Genomic DNA, 26,902 nt, shown 5'->3' with positions numbered 1-26,902 from the left:
AACGGAAGCTCTGATCATGAATAAAATATAAATGCTTCCGTCATACAGTCTGGAGCAACGGAAGCTCTGATCATGAGTCAAATATAAATGCTAGTAGCGGAAGGTCCTGTCAGTGTGTAATAAACATATATATATTGTGTTTCCATAGCAACGAGGTCCTGTCAGTGTGTAATAAACATATATATATTGTGTTTCCATAGCAACGAGGTCCTGTCAGTGTCGTCCAGTAAGACGGAAGTGATCCCATCCCTGGAGGAGGACAGAACCGACTACACTGAGTGTCAGCCGCTGTTCGTTGGTCTGAAGTACTGTGGAGTCGTCCAATACTCCAACGCTAGCTCTCTGGATCAGGCCCCCTACTACCCTCTGACTGGAAGTACTAGGTAATTATATTACTGAAGTACTAGGTAATTATATTACTGAAGTACTAGGTAAATATATTACCCTCTGACTGGAAGTACTAGGTAAATATATTACTGAAGTACTAGGTAAATATATTACCCTCTGACTGGAAGTACTAGGTAAATATATTACTGAAGTACTAGGTAAATATATTACCCTCTGACTGGAAGTACTAGGTAATTATATTACTGAAGTACTAGGTAATTATATTACCCTCTGACTGGAAGTACTAGGTAATTATATTACTGAAGTACTAGGTAATTATATTACCCTCTGACTGGAAGTACTAGGTAATTATATTACTGAAGTACTAGGTAATTATATTACCCTCTGACTGGAAGTACTAGGTAATTATACTACCCTCTGACTGGAAGTACTAGGTAATTATATTACTGAAGTACTAGGTAATTATATTACTGAAGTACTAGGTAATTATACTACCCTCTGACTGGAAGTACTAGGTAATTATATTACTGAAGTACTAGGTAATTATACTACCCTCTGACTGGAAGTACTAGGTAATTATATTACTGAAGTACTAGGTAATTATACTACCCTCTGACTGGAAGTACTAGGTAATTATATTACTGAAGTACTAGGTAATTATATTACCCTCTGACTGGAAGTACTAGGTAATTATATTACTGAAGTACTAGGTAATTATATTACTGAAGTACTAGGTAATTATATTACCCTCTGACTGGAAGTACTAGGTAATTATACTACCCTCTGACTGGAAGTACTAGGTAATTATATTACTGAAGTACTAGGTAATTAATTATATTACTGAAGTACTAGGTAATTAATTATATTACTGAAGTACTAGGTAATTATATTACTGAAGTACTAGGTAATTATAATACTGAAGTACTAGGTAATTATACTACTGAAGTACTAGGTAATTATACTACTCTCTGGTAGGTAATAATACTAATACTACCCTCTGGTAGGTAATGATACTATCCTCTACTACAGGAGAGCTGACAGAATAGAGTAATAAACAGTGTTTTACAGGAGAGCTGACAGAATACAGTAATAAACAGTGTTTTACAGGAGAGGTGACAGAATACAGTAATAAACAGTGTTTCTCCACCAGGTTTGCGGTAGAGATCCAGCCTACAGGAGAGGTGACAGAATACAGTAATAAACAGTGTTTCTCCACCAGGTTTGCGGTAGAGATCCAGCCTACAGGAGAGGTGACAGAATACAGTAATAAACAGTGTTTCTCCACCAGGTTCGCGGTAGAGATCCAGCCTACAGGAGAGGTGACAGAATACAGTGCCTCCATCATTGCAGAGACTCTGAGAGAAGGAAAGGAAGGACGGCAGAAAATCGACTCTCTGAAGATTAGCCTCAAGGCAGAAGGTACGCAGGGTGCTAACAACAGGTGCTGCTAACACGCTAACAGGGTGCTAACAACAGGGTGCTGCTAACACGCTAACAGGGTGCTAACAACAGGGTGCTGCTAACACGCTAACAGGGTGCTAACAACAGGGTGCTGCTAACAGGCTAACAGGGTGCTAACAACAGGGTGCTGCTAACACGCTAACAGGGTGCTAACAACAGGGTGCTACTAACAGGCTAACAGGGTGCTAACAACAGGGTGCTGCTAACACGCTAACAGGGTGCTAACAACAGGGTGCTGCTAACAGGCTAACAGGGTGCTAACAACAGGGTGCTGCTAACAGGCTAACAGGGTGCTAACAACAGGGTGCTGCTAACAGGCTAACAGGGTGCTAACAACAGGGTGCTGCTAACAGGCTAACAGGGTGCTAACAACAGGGTGCTGCTAACAGGCTAACAGGGTGCTAACAACAGGGTGCTGCTAACAGGCTAACAGGGTGCTAACAACAGGGTGCTGCTAACAGGCTAACAGGGTGCTAACAACAGGAACAACATATTTTCAGTTGGGGGTCGGTGGCCAATTACAGATATTTTTGGGGTTCCTTGACATGAAAATGTTCGAGAACCACTGACAGAAACATAGGGTTTAACCCTGTGAGAACCACTGACACAGAAACATAGGGTTTAACCCTGTGAGAACCACTGACACAGAAACATAGGGTTTAACCCTGTGAGAACCACTGACACAGAAACATAGGGTTTAACCCTGTGAGAACCACTGACACAGAAACATGAGGTTTAACCCTGTGAGAACCACTGACACAGAAACATGAGGTTTAACCCTGTGAGAACCACTGACTGACAGAAACATGAGGTTTTTCAGAAAACTATCATGATTTAGAAGACATTAGTAGAATAAATGGGTTAACATGTTATTCCCCTCCTCTCCACTAGGGGTGCCCTCTGCCGAGGCCTCGGCCTCTCTGAAGTACAACCGCAACAGGAACACGCTGACGACATCGCTGAACATCCCAGACTACGACCTGGAGGCGGGGCTAAAGCTGACCGTCACAGACTCCACCGCCAAAGGCAAGAGCATGAGGGCTCTGAGCATCGACGTCACCAACAGGAACATCCCACAGCTCTCCCTGGTGGCACGCACCAGGTACTGCACTCTGTTAAAACACTGTAGCGCACTCTGGTGGTGTTCTGTTGCATTACAGCGTCAGACTCAGACTATCCCCCATAGCTATAAACGAGCAGTGTCTGTAGGCCAATCAGAGGCAGGGGGCGTTACCATGTCTAGAGACAGGTGTCGGTAGGCCAATCAGAGGCAGGGGGCGTTACAGGCAGGTCGTCCAATGATCCATGGGTCGGCGGTTCGATGGTTCGAATCCCGGCTCCTGGAAGTGTCCTTGGGCAAAGACACTGAACCCCAAATTGCTCCCGATGTGCTGGTTGGTGCCTCGCATGGCTTCCGCCGCAATCGGTGTATGAATGTGTGTGTGAATGGGTGAATGTAATGCACAATATATGTAAAGCGCCTTGGATAAAGGCGCTATATAAATGCACCATTTACCATTTGCCATGTCTAGAGACAGGTGTCGGTAGGCCAATCAGAGGCAGGGGGCGTTACCATGTCCAGAGACGGACGTAGTAACCCTGCACCTTTCATGATACAAATACAGTTTTATTATTATCATTATTATCTGTTGTAGAATGGACATGATGAAGGATGCCATGGTCCAGCTGGAGATCCAGGTTCCGTCTCTCCAGACCGACGCCTCAGTGACCGCCACGCTGAAGACCGACCCGACGCTGACCGCTGCCATGGAGGCCGTGTTCAACGCCCCCCAAATGACCTCCGTCCAGAAGGTCACTCTGAAATACGGTAAGCTCCGACGCCCCCAAAATGACCTCTGTCCAGAAGGTCACGCTGAAATACGGTAAGCTTCAACGCCCCCCAAATGACCTCTGTCCAGAAGGTCACGCTGAAATACGGTAAGCTTCAACGCCCCCCAAATGACCTCCGTCCAGAAGGTCACGCTGAAATACGGTAAGCTTCAACGCCCCCCAAATGACCTCCGTCCAGAAGGTCACGCTGAAATACGGTAAGCTTCAACGCCCCCCAAATGACCTCCGTCCAGAAGGTCACGCTGAAATACGGTAAGCTTCAACGCCCCCCAAATGACCTCCGTCCAGAAGGTCACGATGAAATACGGTAAGCTCTAACGCCCCCCAAATGACCTCCGTCCAGAAGGTCACGATGAAATACGGTAAGCTCCAACGCCCCCAAAATGACCTCTGATCAGAAGGTCACTCTGAAATACGGTAAGCTCTAACGCCCCCCAAATGACCTCCGTCCAGAAGGTCACGCTGAAATACGGTAAGCTCCAACGCCCCCAAAATGACCTCTGATCAGAAGGTCACTCTGAAATACGGTAAGCTCTAACGCCCCCCAAATGACCTCCGTCCAGAAGGTCACGATGAAATACGGTAAGCTTCAACGCCCCCCAAATGACCTCCGTCCAGAAGGTCACGCTGAAATACGGTAAGCTTCAACGCCCCCCAAATGACCTCCGTCCAGAAGGTCACGCTGAAATACGGTAAGCTCTAACGCCCCCCCAAATGACCTCCGTCCAGAAGGTCACGCTGAAATACGGTAAGCTCCGACGCCCCCCAAATGACCTCTGTCCAGAAGGTCACTCTGAAATACGGTAAGCTCCAACGCCCCCCAAATGACCTCTGTCCAGAAGGTCACGCTGAAATACGGTAAGCTCCGACGCCCCCCAAATGACCTCTGTCCAGAAGGTCACTCTGAAATACGGTAAGCTCCAACGCCCCCCAAATGACCTCTGTCCAGAAGGTCACGCTGAAATACGGTAAGCTTCAACGCCCCCCAAATGACCTCTGTCCAGAAGGTCACGCTGAAATACGGTAAGCTCCAACTCCCCCGAGATGACCTCTGATCAGAAGGTCACGCTGAAATACGGTAAGCTCCAACGCCCCCCAAATGACCTCGGTTCAGAAGGTCACTCTAAAATACGGCAAATAATTAAAGTTTTCTCCTCAGTGTATGGTTGACTTTATTACACGGCTTGGTTCAATGCTTGATTCTGATTGGTCAGTCGCAGGATTCAGAGGTGTGTTATTTCTTGATAACAGACCGCTCCGCTCTATAACAGAGCACCTGATTGGCTCATATCCATCTGTCTGATCAAAGGCTCAGAGCACCTGACATGGACTGCTGTCACTGTTCATTAAGTATGCCTGGTTTGCCTGGTGGGTGGTGATGGGTGGTGATCCACCTGAACTGAAGCCGCACCCACAGCTGTAGTTGTATGATAAAGGGGGAGGGGTTAGGGGAGAGGCTGATAGTGTGATGTCACTATATTACTGTTTATTTCATTGGCCCGTTTGACTGTCAAGGGTTCAGCCTCCAGGAAGAAACCCTAAATACAAAGTTAATACACCATTGCACATACAAAACCACTCCAGGGTGTCTAATGAAGTACTGTCACCTCATAGGCACATGAAAACGACTCCAGGGTGTCTAATGAAGTACTGTCACCTCATAGACACATGAAAAACTGGAAAAACAACTTTAACATTAGGTATTATATTTACAGATGCCTCCAGAGTAGAGCTGGAGGTCAACACAGACCTGAACTCGGAGCTCCAGAAGCTGGTCCCCAACGCTGACGTCTACCACAGACATCTGCAGAACGTCATCACAGACCTGATGGAGCAGAGGGTGGCCAAGACCGACATGAAGCTACGACACATAGTCACCAAAGGGCTGGAGGTATGTTTATCTATCTATCTATCTATCTATCTATCTATCTATCTATCTATCTATCTATCTATCTATCTATCTATCTATCTATCTATCTATCTATCTATCTATCTATCTATCTATCTATCTATCTATCTATCTATCTATCCATCTATCCATCTGTCTATCATAAATGAAAGGCATCTCTCTCTCTCTCTCTCTCTCTCTCTCTCTCTCTCTCTCTCTCTCTCTCTCTCTCTCTCTCTCTCTCTCTCTCTCTCTCTCTCTCGGTAATGCAATGTAAAGTGAATGTCTCTCTCTCTCTCCAGGCAGGTACTATCTGGCTAGATAAGCTGTCTGCCAGCGGTCCCTCAGAGGACAACCAGAGGAGTAGGAGGAGTCTCTCTGACCTCACACTGCCTCCTCTGCCCCAAAAACTCTTCCTTCAATCGTGAGTTTGTGCTTCACTGTATGTGTTACATCTATATGTACACATGTACTGTGTACTGTGTGTACTGTGTGTACTGTGTGTACTGTGTACTGTAAACATCAATAAAATGCTATAGCATGACTTTGTGCCCTTTAAGTAAAGTGGCAAAACTTTGTATAATATGCTATAGCATAATATTATTGATGTTTATAAGACATTATTCCATTTAATACACATTGGTTATAATCAGAGTTGGGGTCCGTTACTCATAAAAGTAAGGCACTACATATTACATATTACTTTTGAAAAAAGTAATGCCTTACATTACTTTATTACTCCCTGGAGAAAGTAACTAGTTACATTACTCGTTACATTACTTTTGCGTTACTCCATAAAATCGCATGTCGCATTGTCACATAATTTACCACTTAACAAATCTTTATAATCCTAATAAGGAGGACATACACAACATCTTTCTTTATGCTCTTTACCAGGTTGTGGAGGAATAAAACAAAATGGGCCTTTCCAAAACGGTCTAGTGCAGTGGTTCTCTTGACCTTGTAAAACGTTTTCTATGCAAACTTCTAATCAATTCTTCAATCAATCAAATAAAATATATTCAAATAAAAAATAATGAGACTGAGAGAAATCAGTAGCCTATATGTTCACAGTGCTTTAGGATCCCTTTCTTTATGATGTGGAGTTCCCTGCTCCATGCTCATTAAATGTAGTTTTTCATGTCGGCATATTTGGTTTATTCATCTCTGCATTAACTAACTAGTGATTGTGACTCTGAGAGCACATACATTCTACAACAAACAAGACCCTCCCAGCTGGCAGTGTTGCCAGGTTTTGGAAGAGAAACAAGCAGCCATGTCTATGAAAACAAGCCCAAAAGAAGTCTGACTAGGCTATTATAAAACAAGCCCAAAGTCGCTTATAATAAGCGGACATGGCAACACCCCAACTGCTCCGTCTCTGTGACAGACAGTGGGAGACTGGCTCGCTGTGAGCAGTGCTGCAGCGGGGATTTTAATACCGAAACGACGTAAATTTGACATGTTCTAGTCCGCGACTCCAGCGCACCATTACTGTTCATGTTCAACTCATCTCCGTTGTGTGCATTAGTCCAAAGCAACACTGCTGAAAGCAGCCACATGACGCAAATAAGTAATGAGTAACTGCAGCACTAAAGCGACCAGTAACTGTAGTGTGATTATCGATTTTGGAGGAGTAGTGTCGTTATATTACTCGCTACCGACCAAAGTAGTGTCGTTACAGTAACGAGATTTTCCGTTACTCGTTACACCCAACTCTGGTTATAATGCATTATGACACAGACATTACAGCACTTCTCTATGTGCCTTTATAACCACATAATAATTGTATATATATGTATATCTGTATATCTGTATTTATGAATATGTTTTATATTCATATATTTAAACAGAGACATTAATATGTTTTATATTCATATATTTAAACAGAGACATTAATATGTTTTATATTCATATATTTAAACAGAGACATTAATATGTTTTATATTCAAACAGAGACATTAATATGTTTTATATTCAAACAGAGACATTAATATGTTTTATATTCAAACAGAGACATTAATATGTTTTATATTCAAACAGAGACATTAATATGTTTTATATTCAAACAGAGACATTAATATGTTTTATATTCAAACAGAGACATTAATATGTTTTATATTCAAACAGAGACATTAATATGTTTTATATTCAAACAGAGACATTAATATGTTTTATATTCAAACAGAGACATTAATATGTTTTATATTCAAACAGAGACATTAATATGTTTTATATTCAAACAGAGACATTAATATGTTTTATATTCAAACAGAGACATTAATATGTTTTATATTCAAACAGAGACATTAATATGTTTTATATTCAAACAGAGACATTAATATGTTTTATATTCAAACAGAGACATTAATATGTTTTATATTCAAACAGAGACAGCCTGTTCAGGTACCAGTTCAACCCAGAGCGTTGGGCCGTCTCCCTGCCACTCCCTCTGGGCGGGAGGACCTCGGAGGACCTGGGCATCCCGTCCATGCTGTCCATCCCAGAGCTCAGCGTGGCGGAGCTGGGCCTCCACGTCCCCGCCACGCGCTACCCGCTGCCCCCCTTCACGGTGCCGCGGGCCTGGGACCTCTCTCTGCCACTGCTGGGCCTGGCCCACGCCTCCACCAAGATACACAGCAACCTGTACAGCTGGGAGGGCAGTCTGTCTGGAGGTACTGTTACCCTAACCCCTAACCCCTAATCCCTAACCCCTAACCCCTAACCCGGCTGGGTACAGCATCCTGTACAGCTGGGAGGGCAGTCTGTCTGGAGGTACTGTTACCCTAACCCCTAACCCCTAACCCGGCTGGGTACAGCACCCTGTACAGCTGGGAGGGCAGTCTGTCTGGAGGTACTGTTACCCTAATCCCTAACCCCTAACCCCTAACCCTAACCCCTAACCCGGCTGGGTACAGCACCCTGTACAGCTGGGAGGGCAGTCTGTCTGGAGGTACTGTTACCCTAATCCCTAACCCCTAACCCCTAACCCCTAACCCGGCTGGGTACAGCACCCTGTACAGCTGGGAGGGCAGTCTGTCTGAAAGGTACGAACCCTAAACCTAACCCTAACCCTCATACACTCTCCCAATTGGCCGAAGTACAAACTGATGCAATGTGTGGGTGAATCCACTTTATCAGTCTGGCTCATTTTAATTGAGTAATTCTTATCATTATTTAAAAATGTAATTGTGATCAGATTAGTATTAATACATGTAATTGTGATCAGATTAGTAATAATAAATGTAATTGTGATCAGATTAGTAATAATAAATGTAATTGTGATCAGATTAGTATTAATAAATGTAATTGTGATCAGATTAGTAATAATAAATGTAATTGTGATCAGATTAGTATTGATAAATGTAATTGATCAGATTAGTAATAATAAATGTAATTGTGATCAGATTAGTATTGATAAATGTAATTGATCAGATTAGTATTGATAAATGTAATTGATCAGATTAGTATTGATAAATGTAATTGATCAGATTAGTATTGATAAATGTAATTGATCAGATTAGTATTGATAAATGTAATTGATCAGATTAGTATTAATACATTTATTTCTGATCTCAGGTAACAACTCAGTGGACGACGTTCCCAGTTACATCGCTCAGTACAAAGTGACGGCCCAGTCTCCCTTCAACCCCCTGGCCTACAAACTGGAAGGTATTATTTATATTTTATTTTATTTATCAACCCCCTGGCCTACAAACTGGAAGGTATTAATTATATTTTATTTTATTTATCAACCCCCTGGCATACAAACTGGAAGGTATTATTTATATTTTATTTTATTTATCAACCCCCTGGCCTACAAACTGGAGGTATTAATTATATTTTATTTTATTTATCAACCCCCTGGCATACAAACTGGAGGTATTAATTATATTTTATTTTATTTATCAACCCCCTGGCATACAAACTGGAAGGTATTATTTATATTTTATAGAAACACACTTCAGCACCATGGACAGCTCAGTGTTATATAGAAACACACTTCAGCACCATGGACAGCTCACTGTGTTATATAGAAACACACTTCAGCACCATGGACAGCTCACTGTGTTATATAGAAACACACTTCAGCACCATGGACAGCTCACTGTGTTATATAGAAGCACACTTCAGCACCATGGACAGCTCACTGTGTTATATAGAAACACACTTCAGCACCATGGACAGCTCACTGTGTTATATAGAAGCACACTTCAGCACCATGGACAGCTCAGTGTGTTATATAGAAACACACTTCAGCACCATGGACAGCTCACTGTGTTATATAGAAACACACTTCAGCACCATGGACAGCTCACTGTGTTATATAGAAACACACTTCAGCACCATGGACAGCTCACTGTGTTGTTATATAGAAGATGATGTATTGTATTTCCTTGTGTCTGTAGGGACAGGCCTGATGTATTGTATTTCCTTGTGTCTGAAGGGACATGACTGATGTATTTCCTTGTGTCTGTAGGGACAGGGCTGATGTATTGTATTTCCTTGTGTCTGAAGGGACATGACTGATGTATTTCCTTGTGTCTGTAGGGACAGGGCTGATGTATTGTATGTCCTTGTGTCTGTAGGGACAGGGCTGATGTACTGTATGTCCTTGTGTCTGTAGGGACAGGGCTGATGTATTGTATTTCCTTGTGTCTGTAGGGACAGGGCTGATGTATTGTATGTCCTTGTGTCTGAAGGGACAGGCCTGATGTATTGTATGTCCTTGTGTCTGAAGGGACAGGGCTGATGTATTGTATTTCCTTGTGTCTGTAGGGACAGGGCTGATGTATTGTATTTCCTTGTGTCTGTAGGGACAGGCCTGATGTATTTCCTTGTGTCTGTAGGGACAGGGCTGATGTATTGTATGTCCTTGTGTCTGTAGGGACAGGGCTGATGTATTGTATTTCCTTGTGTCTGTAGGGACAGGACTGATGCATTGTATTTCCTTGTGTCTGTAGGGACAGGGCTGATGTATTTCCTTGTGTCTGAAGGGACAGGCCTGATGTATGTCCTTGTGTCTGTAGGGACAGGGCTGATGTATTGTATGTCCTTGTGTCTGTAGGGACAGGCCTGATGTATTGTATTTCCTTGTGTCTGTAGAGACAGGGCTGATGTATTGTATTTCCTTGTGTCTGTAGGGACAGGGCTGATGTATTTCCTTGTGTCTGTAGGGACAGGGCTGATGTATGTCCTTGTGTCTGTAGGGACAGAGCTGATGTATGTCCTTGTGTCTGTAGGGACAGGGCCGATATATTTCCTTGTGTCTGTAGGGACAGGGCTGATGTATGTCCTTGTGTCTGTAGGGACAGGGCTGATGTATGTCCTTGTGTCTGTAGGGACAGGGCTGATGTATGTCCTTGTGTCTGTAGGGACAGGGCTGATGTATTTCCTTGTGTCTGTAGGGACAGGCCTAATGTATTGTATTTCCTTGTGTCTGTAGGGACAGGGCTGATGTATTGTATGTCCTTGTGTCTGTAGGGACAGGGCTGATGTATTGTATTTCCTTGTGTCTGTAGGGACAGGGCTGATGTATGTCCTTGTGTCTGTAGGGACAGGCCTAATGTATTGTATTTCCTTGTGTCTGTAGGGACAGGGCTGATGTATTGTATGTCCTTGTGTCTGTAGGGACAGGGCTGATGTATTGTATGTCCTTGTGTCTGTAGGGACAGGGCTGATGTATTGTATGTCCTTGTGTCTGTAGGGACAGGGCTGATGTATGTCCTTGTGTCTGTAGGGACAGGCCTAATGTATTGTATTTCCTTGTGTCTGTAGGGACAGGGCTGATGTATTGTATGTCCTTGTGTCTGTAGGGACAGGGCTGATGTATTGTATGTCCTTGTGTCTGTAGGGACAGGCCTGATGTATTGTATGTCCTTGTGTCTGTAGGGACAGGGCTGATGTATGTCCTTGTGTCTGTAGGGACAGGCCTGATGTATTGTATGTCCTTGTGTCTGTAGGGACAGGCCTGATGTATTGTATTTCCTTGTGTCTGTAGGGACAGGCCTGATGTATTTCCTTGTGTCTGTAGGAACCGGCCTGATGTATTGTATGTCCTTGTGTCTGTAGGGACAGGCCTGATGTATTTCCTTGTGTCTGTAGGGACAGGGCTGATGTACTGTATGTCCTTGTGTCTGTAGGGACAGGGCTGATGTATGTCCTTGTGTCTGTAGGAACCGGCCTGATGTATTGTATGTCCTTGTGTCTGTAGGGACAGGCCTGATGTATGTCCTTGTGTCTGTAGGGACAGGCCTGATGTATGTCCTTGTGTCTGTAGGGACAGGCCTGATGTATGTCCTTGTGTCTGTAGGGACAGGCCTGATGTCTGGACGCGTCCAGGACAACCTGAAGGTTCTGGTGAACAGCTCGTTGAGCCACAGCCTGCTGGAGGCCAGCTTCAGCGGCCTGGAGACGTTGAGCCTGACGGAGGACCGGGTCCAGGCCAGAGCCAGCTACCGGCTGGAGGCGTCCGGCCCGGTGGGTCTGCGCGCCTCGCTCTCCTACTCGGCCAAATCCACGTCCGCCGAAGACCAGGTGACCGGAGACGGCGCCCTGGAGGCGGCGGTGGGAGCGGGCACGCTGTCGGCCGACGGCAGCTTCACCCACAGCTACGCCCTGCGTCCGCACGCCCGGGGAGGGAGAGGGGAGTCGGCGCTGCGCCTCACCTCCCCGCTGGGAGAGATGACCAACACCATACAGGTAGAGATGACCAACACCGTACAGGTAGAGAGATGACCAACACCATACAGGTAGAGAGATGACCAACACCGTACAGGTAGAGATGACCAACACCATACAGGTAGAGAGATGACCAACACCGTACAGGTAGAGAGATGACCAACACCGTACAGGTAGAGAGATGACCAAACACCGTACAGGTAGAGATGACCAACACCGTACAGGTAGAGATGACCAACACCGTACAGGTAGAGAGATGACCAACACCGTACAGGTAGAGATGACCAACACCATACAGGTAGAGAGATGACCAACACCGTACAGGTAGAGAGATGACCAACACCGTACAGGTAGAGAGATGACCAACACCGTACAGGTAGAGAGATGACCAACACCGTACAGGTAGAGATGACAAACACCATACAGGTAGAGAGATGACCAACACCGTACAGGTAGAGAGATGACCAACACCGTACAGGTAGAGAGATGACCAACACCGTACAGGTAGAGAGATGACCAACACCGTACAGGTAGAGATGACCAACACCGTACAGGTAGAGAGATGACCAACACCGTACAGGTAGAGAGATGACCAACACCGTACAGGTAGAGAGATGACCAACACCGTACAGGTAGAGATGACCAACACCGTACAGGTAGAGAGATGACCAACACCGTACAGGTAGAGAGATGACCAACACCGTACAGGTAGAGAGATGACCAACACCATACAGGTAGAGAGATGACCAACACCGTACAGGTAGAGAGATGACCAACACCGTACAGGTAGAGATGACCAACACCATACAGGTAGAGAGATGACCAACACCATACAGGTAGAGATGACCAACACCATACAGGTAGAGATGACCAACACCGTACAGGTAGAGAGATGACCAACACCATACAGGTAGAGAGATGACCAACACCGTACAGGTAGAGAGATGACCAACACCATACAGGTAGAGAGATGACCAACACCGTACAGGTAGAGAGATGACCAACACCGTACAGGTAGAGAGATGACCAACACCGTACAGGTAGAGAGATGACCAACACCATACAGGTAGAGAGATGACCAACACCGTACAGGTAGAGAGATGACCAACACCATACAGGTAGAGATGACCAACACCGTACAGGTAGAGAGATGACCAACACCGTACAGGTAGAGAGATGACCAACACCGTACAGGTAGAGATGACCAACACCATACAGGTAGAGATGACCAACACCGTACAGGTAGAGATGACCAACACCGTACAGGTAGAGAGATGACCAACACCGTACAGGTAGAGAGATGACCAACACCGTACAGGTAGAGAGATGACCAACACCGTACAGGTAGAGAGATGACCAACACCGTACAGGTAGAGAGATGACCAACACCGTACAGGTAGAGAGATGACCAACACCGTACAGGTAGAGAGATGACCAACACCGTACAGGTAGAGAGATGACCAACACCGTACAGGTAGAGAGATGACCAACACCGTACAGGTAGAGAGATGGCCAACACCGTACAGGTAGAGAGATGACCAACACCGTACAGGTAGAGAGATGACCAACACCGTACAGGTAGAGAGATGACCAACACCGTACAGGTAGAGAGATGACCAACACCATACAGGTAGAGAGATGACCAACACCATACAGGTAGAGAGATGACCAACACCGTACAGGTAGAGAGATGACCAACACCGTACAGGTAGAGAGATGACCAACACCGTACAGGTAGAGAGATGACCAACACCGTACAGGTAGAGAGATGACCAACACCGTACAGGTAGAGATGACCAACACCGTACAGGTAGAGATGACCAACACCGTACAGGTAGAGATGACCAACACCATACAGGTAGAGAGATGACCAACACCGTACAGGTAGAGATGACCAACACCATACAGGTAGAGAGATGACCAACACCGTACAGGTAGAGAGATGACCAACACCGTACAGGTAGAGAGATGACCAACACCGTACAGGTAGAGAGATGACCAACACCGTACAGGTAGAGAGATGACCAACACCGTACAGGTAGAGATGACCAACACCGTACAGGTAGAGATGACCAACACCATACAGGTAGAGAGATGACCAACACCATACAGGTAGAGAGATGACCAACACCGTACAGGTAGAGAGATGACCAACACCGTACAGGTAGAGATGACCAACACCGTACAGGTAGAGAGATGACCAACACCGTACAGGTAGAGATGACCAACACCGTACAGGTAGAGAGATGACCAACACCGTACAGGTAGAGAGATGACCAACACCATACAGGTAGAGAGATGACCAACACCATACAGGTAGAGAGATGACCAACACCGTACAGGTAGAGAGATGACCAACACCATACAGGTAGAGAGATGACCAACACCGTACAGGTAGAGAGATGACCAACACCATACAGGTAGAGAGATGACCAACACCGTACAGGTAGAGAGATGACCAACACCATACAGGTAGAGAGATGACCAACACCGTACAGGTAGAGAGATGACCAACACCATACAGGTAGAGAGATGACCAACACCGTACAGGTAGAGAGATGACCAACACCGTACAGGTAGAGATGACCAACACCGTACAGGTAGAGAGATGACCAACACCATACAGGTAGAGAGATGACCAACACCGTACAGGTAGAGAGATGACCAACACCATACAGGTAGAGAGATGACCAACACCGTACAGGTAGAGAGATGACCAACACCGTACAGGTAGAGAGATGACCAACACCATACAGGTAGAGAGATGACCAACACCGTACAGGTAGAGAGATGACCAACACCATACAGGTAGAGAGATGACCAACACCGTACAGGTAGAGAGATGACCAACACCATACAGGTAGAGAGATGACCAACACCGTACAGGTAGAGAGATGACCAACACCGTACAGGTAGAGATGACCAACACCGTACAGGTAGAGAGATGACCAACACCATACAGGTAGAGAGATGACCAACACCGTACAGGTAGAGATGACCAACACCGTACAGGTAGAGAGATGACCAACACCGTACAGGTAGAGAGATGACCAACACCGTACAGGTAGAGAGATGACCAACACCGTACAGGTAGAGATGACCAACACCATACAGGTAGAGATGACCAACACCATACAGGTAGAGAGATGACCAAACACCGTACAGGTAGAGATGACCAACACCATACAGGTAGAGAGATGACCAACACCGTACAGGTAGAGATGACCAACACCATACAGGTAGAGAGATGACCAAACACCGTACAGGTAGAGATGACCAACACCATACAGGTAGAGAGATGACCAACACCGTACAGGTAGAGAGATGACCAACACCGTACAGGTAGAGAGATGACCAACACCGTACAGGTAGAGATGACCAACACCGTACAGGTAGAGAGATGACCAAACACCGTACAGGTAGAGATGACCAACACCATACAGGTAGAGAGATGACCAAACACCATACAGGTAGAGAGATGACCAACACCGTACAGGTAGAGATGACCAACACCGTACAGGTAGAGATGACCAACACCATACAGGTAGAGAGATGACCAACACCGTACAGGTAGAGATGACCAACACCGTACAGGTAGAGAGATGACCAACACCGTACAGGTAGAGATGACCAACACCGTACAGGTAGAGATGACCAACACCGTACAGGTAGAGAGATGACCAACACCGTACAGGTAGAGATGACCAACACCGTACAGGTAGAGAGATGACCAACACCATACAGGTAGAGAGATGACCAACACCGTACAGGTAGAGAGATGAGCAACACCGTACAGGTAGAGAGATGACCAACACCGTACAGGTAGAGAGATGACCAACACCATACAGGTAGAGATGACCAACACCGTACAGGTAGAGATGACCAACACCGTACAGGTAGAGAGATGACCAACACCATACAGGTAGAGAGATGACCAACACCGTACAGGTAGAGAGATGACCAACACCGTACAGGTAGAGAGATGACCAACACCGTACAGGTAGAGATGACCAACACCGTACAGGTAGAGATGACCAACACCATACAGGTAGAGAGATGACCAACACCGTACAGGTAGAGATGACCAACACCATACAGGTAGAGAGATGACCAACACCGTACAGGTAGAGATGACCAACACCGTACAGGTAGAGATGACCAACACCGTACAGGTAGAGATGACCAACACCGTACAGGTAGAGAGATGACCAACACCGTACAGGTAGAGAGATGACCAACACCGTACAGGTAGAGAGATGACCAACACCGTACAGGTAGAGAGATGACCAACACCGTACAGGTAGAGATGACCAACACCATACAGGTAGAGAGATGACCAACACCGTACAGGTAGAGAGATGACCAACACCATACAGGTAGAGAGATGACCAACACCGTACAGGTAGAGATGACCAACACCGTACAGGTAGAGATGACCAACACCGTACAGGTAGAGAGATGACCAACACCGTACAGGTAGAGAGATGACCAACACCATACAGGTAGAGAGATGACCAACACCGTACAGGTAGAGATGACCAACACCGTACAGGTAGAGATGACCAACACCGTACAGGTAGAGAGATGACCAACACCATACAGGTAGAGATGACCAACACCGTACAGGTAGAGAGATGACCAACACCGTACAGGTAGAGATGACCAACACCGTACAGGTAGAGATGACCAACACCGTACAGGTAGAGATGACCAACACCGTACAGGTAGAGAGATGACCAACACCGTACAGGTAGAGATGACCAACACCGTACAGGTAGAGATGACCAACACCGTACAGGTAGAGATGACCAACACCGTACAGGTAGAGATGACCAACACCGTACAGGTAGAGATGACCAACACCATACAGGTAGAGAGATGACCAACACCATACAGGTAGAGAGATGACCAACACCGTACAGGTAGAGATGACCAACACCATACAGGTAGAGAGATGACCAACACCGTACAGGTAGAGATGACCAACACCGTACAGGTAGAGATGACCAACACCGTACAGGTAGCGATGACCAACACCGTACAGGTAGAGAGATGACCAACACCGTACAGGTAGAGAGATGACCAACACCGTACAGGTAGAGAGATGACCAACACCATACAGGTAGAGATGACCAACACCGTACAGGTAGAGAGATGACCAACACCATACAGGTAGAGAGATGACCAACACCGTACAGGTAGAGAGATGACCAACACCGTACAGGTAGAGATGACCAACACCGTACAGGTAGAGATGACCAACACCGTACAGGTAGAGAGATGACCAACACCATACAGGTAGAGAGATGACCAACACCGTACAGGTAGAGAGATGACCAACACCGTACAGGTAGAGATGACCAACACCGTACAGGTAGAGAGATGACCAACACCATACAGGTAGAGAGATGACCAACACCATACAGGTAGAGATGACCAACACCGTACAGGTAGAGATGACCAACACCATACAGGTAGAGATGACCAACACCGTACAGGTAGAGATGACCAACACCGTACAGGTAGAGAGATGACCAACACCGTACAGGTAGAGAGATGACCAACACCATACAGGTAGAGAGATGACCAACACCGTACAGGTAGAGAGATGACCAACACCGTACAGGTAGAGATGACCAACACCGTACAGGTAGAGAGATGACCAACACCATACAGGTAGAGAGATGACCAACACCGTACAGGTAGAGAGATGACCAACACCGTACAGGTAGAGATGACCAACACCGTACAGGTAGAGAGATGACCAACACCGTACAGGTAGAGAGATGACCAACACCATACAGGTAGAGAGATGACCAACACCGTACAGGTAGAGAGATGACCAACACCGTACAGGTAGAGAGATGACCAACACCATACAGGTAGAGATGACCAACACCATACAGGTAGAGATGACCAACACCATACAGGTAGAGATGACCAACACCATACAGGTAGAGAGATGACCAACACCGTACAGGTAGAGATGACCAACACCGTACAGGTAGAGATGACCAACACCGTACAGGTAGAGAAATGACCAACACCATACAGGTAGAGATGACCAACACCGTACAGGTAGAGAGATGACCAACACCATACAGGTAGAGAGATGACCAACACCATACAGGTAGAGATGACCAACACCATACAGGTAGAGATGACCAACACCGTACAGGTAGAGATGACCAACACCATACAGGTAGAGATGACCAACACCATACAGGTAGAGATGACCAACACCATACAGGTAGAGATGACCAACACCGTACAGGTAGAGATGACCAACACCATACAGGTAGAGATGACCAACACCATACAGGTAGAGAGATGACCAACACCATACAGGTAGAGATGACCAACACCATACAGGTAGAGATGACCAACACCGTACAGGTAGAGAGATGACCAACACCGTACAGGTAGAGAGATGACCAACACCGTACAGGTAGAGAGATGACCAACACCGTACAGGTAGAGAGATGACCAAACACCGTACAGGTAGAGATGACCAACACCGTACAGGTAGAGAAATGACCAACACCGTACAGGTAGAGAGATGACCAACACCGTACAGGTAGAGAGATGACCAACACCATACAGGTAGAGATGACCAACACCGTACAGGTAGAGAGATGACCAACACCGTACAGGTAGAGAGATGACCAACACCATACAGGTAGAGAGATGACCAACACCATACAGGTAGAGAGATGACCAACACCGTACAGGTAGAGAGATGACCAACACCGTACAGGTAGAGAGATGACCAACACCGTACAGGTAGAGAGATGACCAACACCATACAGGTAGAGAGATGACCAACACCGTACAGGTAGAGAGATGACCAACACCATACAGGTAGAGAGATGACCAACACCGTACAGGTAGAGAGATGACCAACACCGTACAGGTAGAGAGATGACCAACACCGTACAGGTAGAGAGATGACCAACACCGTACAGGTAGAGAGATGACCAACACCGTACAGGTAGAGATGACCAACACCGTACAGGTAGAGAGATGACCAACACCGTACAGGTAGAGATGACCAACACCATACAGGTAGAGAGATGACCAACACCGTACAGGTAGAGAGATGACCAACACCATACAGGTAGAGATGACCAACACCATACAGGTAGAGAGATGACCAACACCGTACAGGTAGAGAGATGACCAACACCATACAGGTAGAGAGATGACCAACACCGTACAGGTAGAGAGATGACCAACACCGTACAGGTAGAGATGACCAACACCATACAGGTAGAGAGATGACCAACACCATACAGGTAGAGATGACCAACACCGTACAGGTAGAGAGATGACCAACACCGTACAGGTAGAGAGATGACCAACACCGTACAGGTAGAGAGATGACCAACACCGTACAGGTAGAGAGATGACCAACACCGTACAGGTAGAGAGATGACCAACACCGTACAGGTAGAGAGATGACCAACACCGTACAGGTAGAGAGATGACCAACACCGTACAGGTAGAGAGATGACCAACACCGTACAGGTAGAGAGATGACCAACACCGTACAGGTAGAGATGACCAACACCGTACAGGTAGAGATGACCAACACCGTACAGGTAGAGATGACCAACACCGTACAGGTAGAGATGACCAACACCGTACAGGTAGAGATGACCAACACCATACAGGTAGAGAGATGACCAACACCATACAGGTAGAGAGATGACCAACACCGTACAGGTAGAGATGACCAACACCGTACAGGTAGAGATGACCAACACCATACAGGTAGAGAGATGACCAACACCATACAGGTAGAGAGATGACCAAACACCGTACAGGTAGAGAGATGACCAACACCATACAGGTAGAGATGACCAACACCGTACAGGTAGAGAGATGACCAACACCATACAGGTAGAGATGACCAACACCATACAGGTAGAGAGATGACCAACACCGTACAGGTAGAGAGATGACCAAACACCGTACAGGTAGAGAGATGACCAACACCGTACAGGTAGAGAGATGACCAACACCATACAGGTAGAGATGACCAACACCGTACAGGTAGAGAGATGACCAACACCATACAGGTAGAGATGACCAACACCATACAGGTAGAGAGATGACCAACACCATACAGGTAGAGAGATGACCAACACCGTACAGGTAGAGAGATGACCAACACCATACAGGTAGAGAGATGACCAACACCGTACAGGTAGAGAGATGACCAACACCGTACAGGTAGAGAGATGACCAACACCGTACAGGTAGAGATGACCAACACCGTACAGGTAGAGATGACCAACACCGTACAGGTAGAGATGACCAACACCGTACAGGTAGAGATGACCAACACCATACAGGTAGAGAGATGACCAACACCGTACAGGTAGAGAGATGACCAACACCGTACAGGTAGAGAGATGACCAACACCGTACAGGTAGAGAGATGACCAACACCATACAGGTAGAGAGATGACCAACACCATACAGGTAGAGAGATGACCAACACCATACAGGTAGAGAGATGACCAAACACCGTACAGGTAGAGATGACCAACACCATACAGGTAGAGATGACCAACACCGTACAGGTAGAGATGACCAACACCATACAGGTAGAGAGATGACCAACACCATACAGGTAGAGAGATGACCAACACCGTACAGGTAGAGATGACCAACACCGTACAGGTAGAGAGATGACCAACACCGTACAGGTAGAGAGATGACCAACACCATACAGGTAGAGAGATGACCAACACCATACAGGTAGAGAGATGACCAACACCATACAGGTAGAGAGATGACCAAACACCGTACAGGTAGAGATGACCAACACCATACAGGTAGAGATGACCAACACCGTACAGGTAGAGATGACCAACACCATACAGGTAGAGATGACCAACACCATACAGGTAGAGAGATGACCAACACCGTACAGGTAGAGAGATGACCAAACACCGTACAGGTAGAGAGATGACCAACACCATACAGGTAGAGATGACCAACACCGTACAGGTAGAGATGACCAACACCGTACAGGTAGAGAGATGACCAACACCGTACAGGTAGAGATGACCAACACCATACAGGTAGAGAGATGACCAACACCATACAGGTAGAGATGACCAACACCATACAGGTAGAGAGATGACCAACACCGTACAGGTAGAGAGATGACCAACACCATACAGGTAGAGAGATGACCAACACCGTACAGGTAGAGAGATGACCAACACCGTACAGGTAGAGATGACCAACACCATACAGGTAGAGAGATGACCAACACCATACAGGTAGAGATGACCAACACCGTACAGGTAGAGAGATGACCAACACCGTACAGGTAGAGAGATGACCAACACCGTACAGGTAGAGAGATGACCAACACCGTACAGGTAGAGAGATGACCAACACCGTACAGGTAGAGAGATGACCAACACCGTACAGGTAGAGAGATGACCAACACCGTACAGGTAGAGAGATGACCAACACCATACAGGTAGAGAGATGACCAACACCGTACAGGTAGAGAGATGACCAACACCGTACAGGTAGAGATGACCAACACCGTACAGGTAGAGAGATGACCAACACCGTACAGGTAGAGAGATGACCAACACCGTACAGGTAGAGAGATGACCAACACCGTACAGGTAGAGAGATGACCAACACCGTACAGGTAGAGAGATGACCAACACCATACAGGTAGAGAGATGACCAACACCATACAGGTAGAGAGATGACCAACACCGTACAGGTAGAGATGACCAACACCGTACAGGTAGAGATGACCAACACCATACAGGTAGAGAGATGACCAACACCATACAGGTAGAGAGATGACCAAACACCGTACAGGTAGAGAGATGACCAACACCGTACAGGTAGAGATGACCAACACCATACAGGTAGAGAGATGACCAACACCATACAGGTAGAGATGACCAACACCGTACAGGTAGAGAGATGACCAACACCATACAGGTAGAGATGACCAACACCATACAGGTAGAGAGATGACCAACACCGTACAGGTAGAGAGATGACCAAACACCGTACAGGTAGAGAGATGACCAACACCGTACAGGTAGAGAGATGACCAACACCATACAGGTAGAGATGACCAACACCGTACAGGTAGAGGGATGACCAACACCATACAGGTAGAGATGACCAACACCATACAGGTAGAGAGATGACCAACACCATACAGGTAGAGAGATGACCAACACCGTACAGGTAGAGAGATGACCAACACCATACAGGTAGAGAGATGACCAACACCGTACAGGTAGAGAGATGACCAACACCGTACAGGTAGAGAGATGACCAACACCGTACAGGTAGAGATGACCAACACCGTACAGGTAGAGATGACCAACACCGTACAGGTAGAGATGACCAACACCGTACAGGTAGAGATGACCAACACCATACAGGTAGAGAGATGACCAACACCGTACAGGTAGAGAGATGACCAACACCGTACAGGTAGAGAGATGACCAACACCATACAGGTAGAGAGATGACCAACACCGTACAGGTAGAGAGATGACCAACACCGTACAGGTAGAGAGATGACCAACACCGTACAGGTAGAGATGACCAACACCGTACAGGTAGAGATGACCAACACCGTACAGGTAGAGATGACCAACACCATACAGGTAGAGAGATGACCAACACCGTACAGGTAGAGAGATGACCAACACAGTACAGGTAGAGATGACCAACACCGTACAGGTAGAGAGATGACCAACACCGTACAGGTAGAGAGATGACCAACACCATACAGGTAGAGAGATGACCAACACCATACAGGTAGAGAGATGACCAACACCATACAGGTAGAGAGATGACCAAACACCGTACAGGTAGAGATGACCAACACCATACAGGTAGAGATGACCAACACCGTACAGGTAGAGAGATGACCAACACCATACAGGTAGAGAGATGACCAACACCGTACAGGTAGAGAGATGACCAAACACCGTACAGGTAGAGAGATGACCAACACCATACAGGTAGAGATGACCAACACCGTACAGGTAGAGAGATGACCAACACCATACAGGTAGAGAGATGACCAACACCGTACAGGTAGAGAGATGACCAACACCGTACAGGTAGAGAGATGACCAACACCGTACAGGTAGAGAGATGACCAACACCGTACAGGTAGAGAGATGACCAACACCATACAGGTAGAGAGATGACCAACACCGTACAGGTATTCATAGAGATGACCAACACCATACAGGTAGAGAGATGACCAACACCATACAGGTAGAGAGATGACCAACACCGTACAGGTAGAGATGACCAACACCGTACAGGTAGAGAGATGACCAACACCATACAGGTAGAGATGACCAACACCGTACAGGTAGAGAGATGACCAACACCGTACAGGTAGAGAGATGACCAACACCATACAGGTAGAGAGATGACCAACACCGTACAGGTAGAGAGATGACCAACACCGTACAGGTAGAGAGATGACCAACACCATACAGGTAGAGAGATGACCAACACCGTACAGGTATTCATAGAGATGACCAACACCGTACAGGTAGAGATGACCAACACCGTACAGGTAGAGAGATGACCAACACCATACAGGTAGAGATGACCAACACCGTACAGGTAGAGAGATGACCAACACCATACAGGTAGAGAGATGACCAACACCGTACAGGTAGAGAGATGACCAACACCATACAGGTAGAGATGACCAACACCGTACAGGTAGAGATGACCAACACCGTACAGGTAGAGAGATGACCAACACCATACAGGTAGAGATGACCAACACCGTACAGGTAGAGATGACCAACACCATACAGGTAGAGATGACCAACACCGTACAGGTAGAGAGATGACCAACACCATACAGGTAGAGAGATGACCAACACCGTACAGGTAGAGAGATGACCAACACCATACAGGTAGAGATGACCAACACCGTACAGGTAGAGATGACCAACACCATACAGGTAGAGATGACCAACACCGTACAGGTAGAGAGATGACCAACACCGTACAGGTAGAGATGACCAACACCGTACAGGTAGAGAGATGACCAACACCATACAGGTAGAGAGATGACCAACACCGTACAGGTAGAGAGATGACCAACACCATACAGGTAGAGAGATGACCAACACCGTACAGGTAGAGAGATGACCAACACCATACAGGTATTCATAGAGATGACCAACACCGTACAGGTATTCATAGAGATGACCAACACCGTACAGGTAGAGAGATGACCAACACCATACAGGTAGAGAGATGACCAACACCATACAGGTAGAGAGATGACCAACACCGTACAGGTAGAGATGACCAACACCATACAGGTAGAGATGACCAACACCGTACAGGTATTCATAGAGATGACCAACACCGTACAGGTATTCATAGAGATGACCAACACCGTACAGGTAGAGAGATGACCAACACCATACAGGTATTCATAGAGATGACCAACACCGTTGGATGAGAGCAGGGGGTTAGATTTCTATTCAGTTTCTATACAGTCTTTCCCTTGGCCTGGGGGAGGGGGGGCTGAAGGACTTCAGTGACCTGTGCTTACATATGTCGCGGGCGAAGGCCGCGACATATGTAAGCACAGTGCAAGGAATGAGTGCATTGGCCATGTATCTGAAGCAAGCCTGATCTAACCATTGTGGGGGGGGCGCTGTTTCACCAGACCAAAAACACACAGAGTTCAAGTTCAGAGAGCTAAAACAAACGGCACTTTTATTTGTTTTGGATCACAAAATAACTCATGCCCGCCCAATGCCCGCCCAATAGGGAATGGGGGGGGGGGGTTCTCAGGGGCTCTTGGGTGGTCAGAGCATGGTCACAAGTTAACTTAGGTTTCTTCTGTACTTAAGATTGGGGAGCTGGTCCCACCATTTTCGTCAAAGGGGGGGGGGGGGGGGGGGGGGCTAGGGGCACTCCCGTGTCCCAGCCAGTATGAGCCTAAATCCCAGAGCCCAGCGGTCACGGACATGAACTGGGTCGGTGAGCCTGAGAGATGAGATTCACACAATTAGTATATTGTCATCATATCAAGTTCAATTCAAATACATGGTATACTAAGAGTAGGGAAGGGAATATGCATGGTTCAGTCTTACCGGTTGCCGCACGCCAGCCTGTCTCTCGGGAGAGTCTCTGAGAGTGTGAGCAGGACAGAGGCTTTTAACCTGCCTGGGTGTGGACACGCAGCAGGTGCCTCATTAAGGCAGACGAGGAGACGGGCTGGGACGTACCTCCCTTCCAGGACCCGCCCTCGTTGCCGTTGGCAACGCTTCGCTCTGCCTGTCTCTCTCCCTCTCTCCCCGAGGTGGCTATGCCGTGGCGCGCGGTCCCAGACCGAGACGCCACACCATGTATCTGAAAGAAGCCTGATCTAACCACTCTTAGATTGTCTCCAGTTTACCCTATTGTTTGAGGACTTTTGTATTATTTAGCCTTATTGGGTTTTGTTTAGGGTTAATTCACCCCATTGGCTCCTCAATAAACCAGTGGCAGGTTTTATGACTAGCTATGACTAGCTTCCTGTGAGGTTTAGGTTTAGCGTTGGGATTTTGGGAGTTTGCGCATTTGGTCTATTCTTTAAAACTAGATATATCTTTTTGTAATTTTATAACCCCTCCGTCCAGAAAATCAGTAAATATATAATCTAATAATAAATATATATTTTTTCCATCCAGGGGGCGTGTCCTATCAGTAAATATATAATATATTAATAAATATATATTTTCTCCGTCCAGGCCGTCTACGAGAACGCAGAGCTGTCCATCGTGTCCCAGACCGGCGCTCTGGGCGACGCCCTCAGACATGTGGCGGAGCTGAAGGTCAAAGACGCCCAGCTGACGCTGAAGTGCAGCGCGGCCGCCGCCGGCCTGGGAGGAGCCTCTCTGCAGAACAAGGTAGTCTAAACCCTAAACCCTAAACCCTAAACCCTAAACCCCTAAACCCTAAACCTCTAAACCCTAAACCCTAAACCTCTAAATCTCTAAACCCTAAACCTCTAAACCCTAAACCCTAAACCCCTAAACCTCTAAACCCTAAACCCCTAAACCTCTAAACCCTAAACCCTAAACCTCTAAACCCTAAACCTCTAAACCTCTAAACCCTAAACCCTAAACCCCTAAACCTCTAAACCCTAAACCCTAAACCTCTAAACCCTAAACCCTAATCTCTAAACCCTAAACCTCTAAACCCTAAACCTCTAAACCCTAAACCTCTAAACCCTAAACCCCTAAACCCTAAACCCCTAAACCCTAAACCTCTAAACCCTAAACCTCTAAACACTAAACCCTAAACCCCTAAACCCTAAACCCTAAACCCCTAAACCCTAAACCCCTAAAATCTAAACCCTAAACCTCTAAACCTCTAAACCCCTAAACCCTAAACCTCTAAACCCTAAACCCCTAAACCTCTAAACCCTAAACCTCTAAACCCTAAACCTCTAAACTCTAAACCTCTAAACCCTAAACCTCTAAACCCTAAACCTCTAAACCCTAAACCCTAAACCCTAAACCTCTAAACCCTAAACCCTAAACCTCTAAACCCTAAACCCTAAACCTCTAAACCCTAAACCCTAAACCTCTAAACCTCTAAACCCCTAAACCCTAAACCTCTAAACCCTAA

At 46.5% G+C, this 26,902-nt stretch overlaps 1 protein-coding gene across 1 annotated transcript in view; it reads left to right on the top strand.

Annotated features, from left to right (window-relative positions):
- The window catches only part of apoba (apolipoprotein Ba), a gene marked incomplete at both ends in the record, with an annotated part of 88,999 nt that overhangs the window by 38,118 nt on the left and 23,979 nt on the right, over nt 1-26,902 (top strand). The window contains 10 exons of the mRNA XM_083792803.1: nt 201-383; nt 1,568-1,767; nt 2,701-2,911; nt 3,465-3,637; nt 5,376-5,551; nt 5,851-5,972; nt 7,940-8,223; nt 9,128-9,220; nt 11,862-12,250; nt 26,020-26,178. Of these exons, the coding sequence (XP_083648929.1) occupies nt 201-383; nt 1,568-1,767; nt 2,701-2,911; nt 3,465-3,637; nt 5,376-5,551; nt 5,851-5,972; nt 7,940-8,223; nt 9,128-9,220; nt 11,862-12,250; nt 26,020-26,178 (1,990 nt within the window). The remainder of the gene's footprint in view (nt 1-200; nt 384-1,567; nt 1,768-2,700; nt 2,912-3,464; nt 3,638-5,375; nt 5,552-5,850; nt 5,973-7,939; nt 8,224-9,127; nt 9,221-11,861; nt 12,251-26,019; nt 26,179-26,902) is intronic.

Source organism: Protomyctophum parallelum (genome assembly GCF_964188405.1).
Source record: "Protomyctophum parallelum genome assembly, chromosome: 20".
Classification (NCBI taxonomy): Eukaryota; Metazoa; Chordata; class Actinopteri; order Myctophiformes; family Myctophidae; genus Protomyctophum; species Protomyctophum parallelum.
Note: the sequence above shows the minus strand (reverse complement) of the source record. Positions and strands in the feature narration are given on the sequence as shown.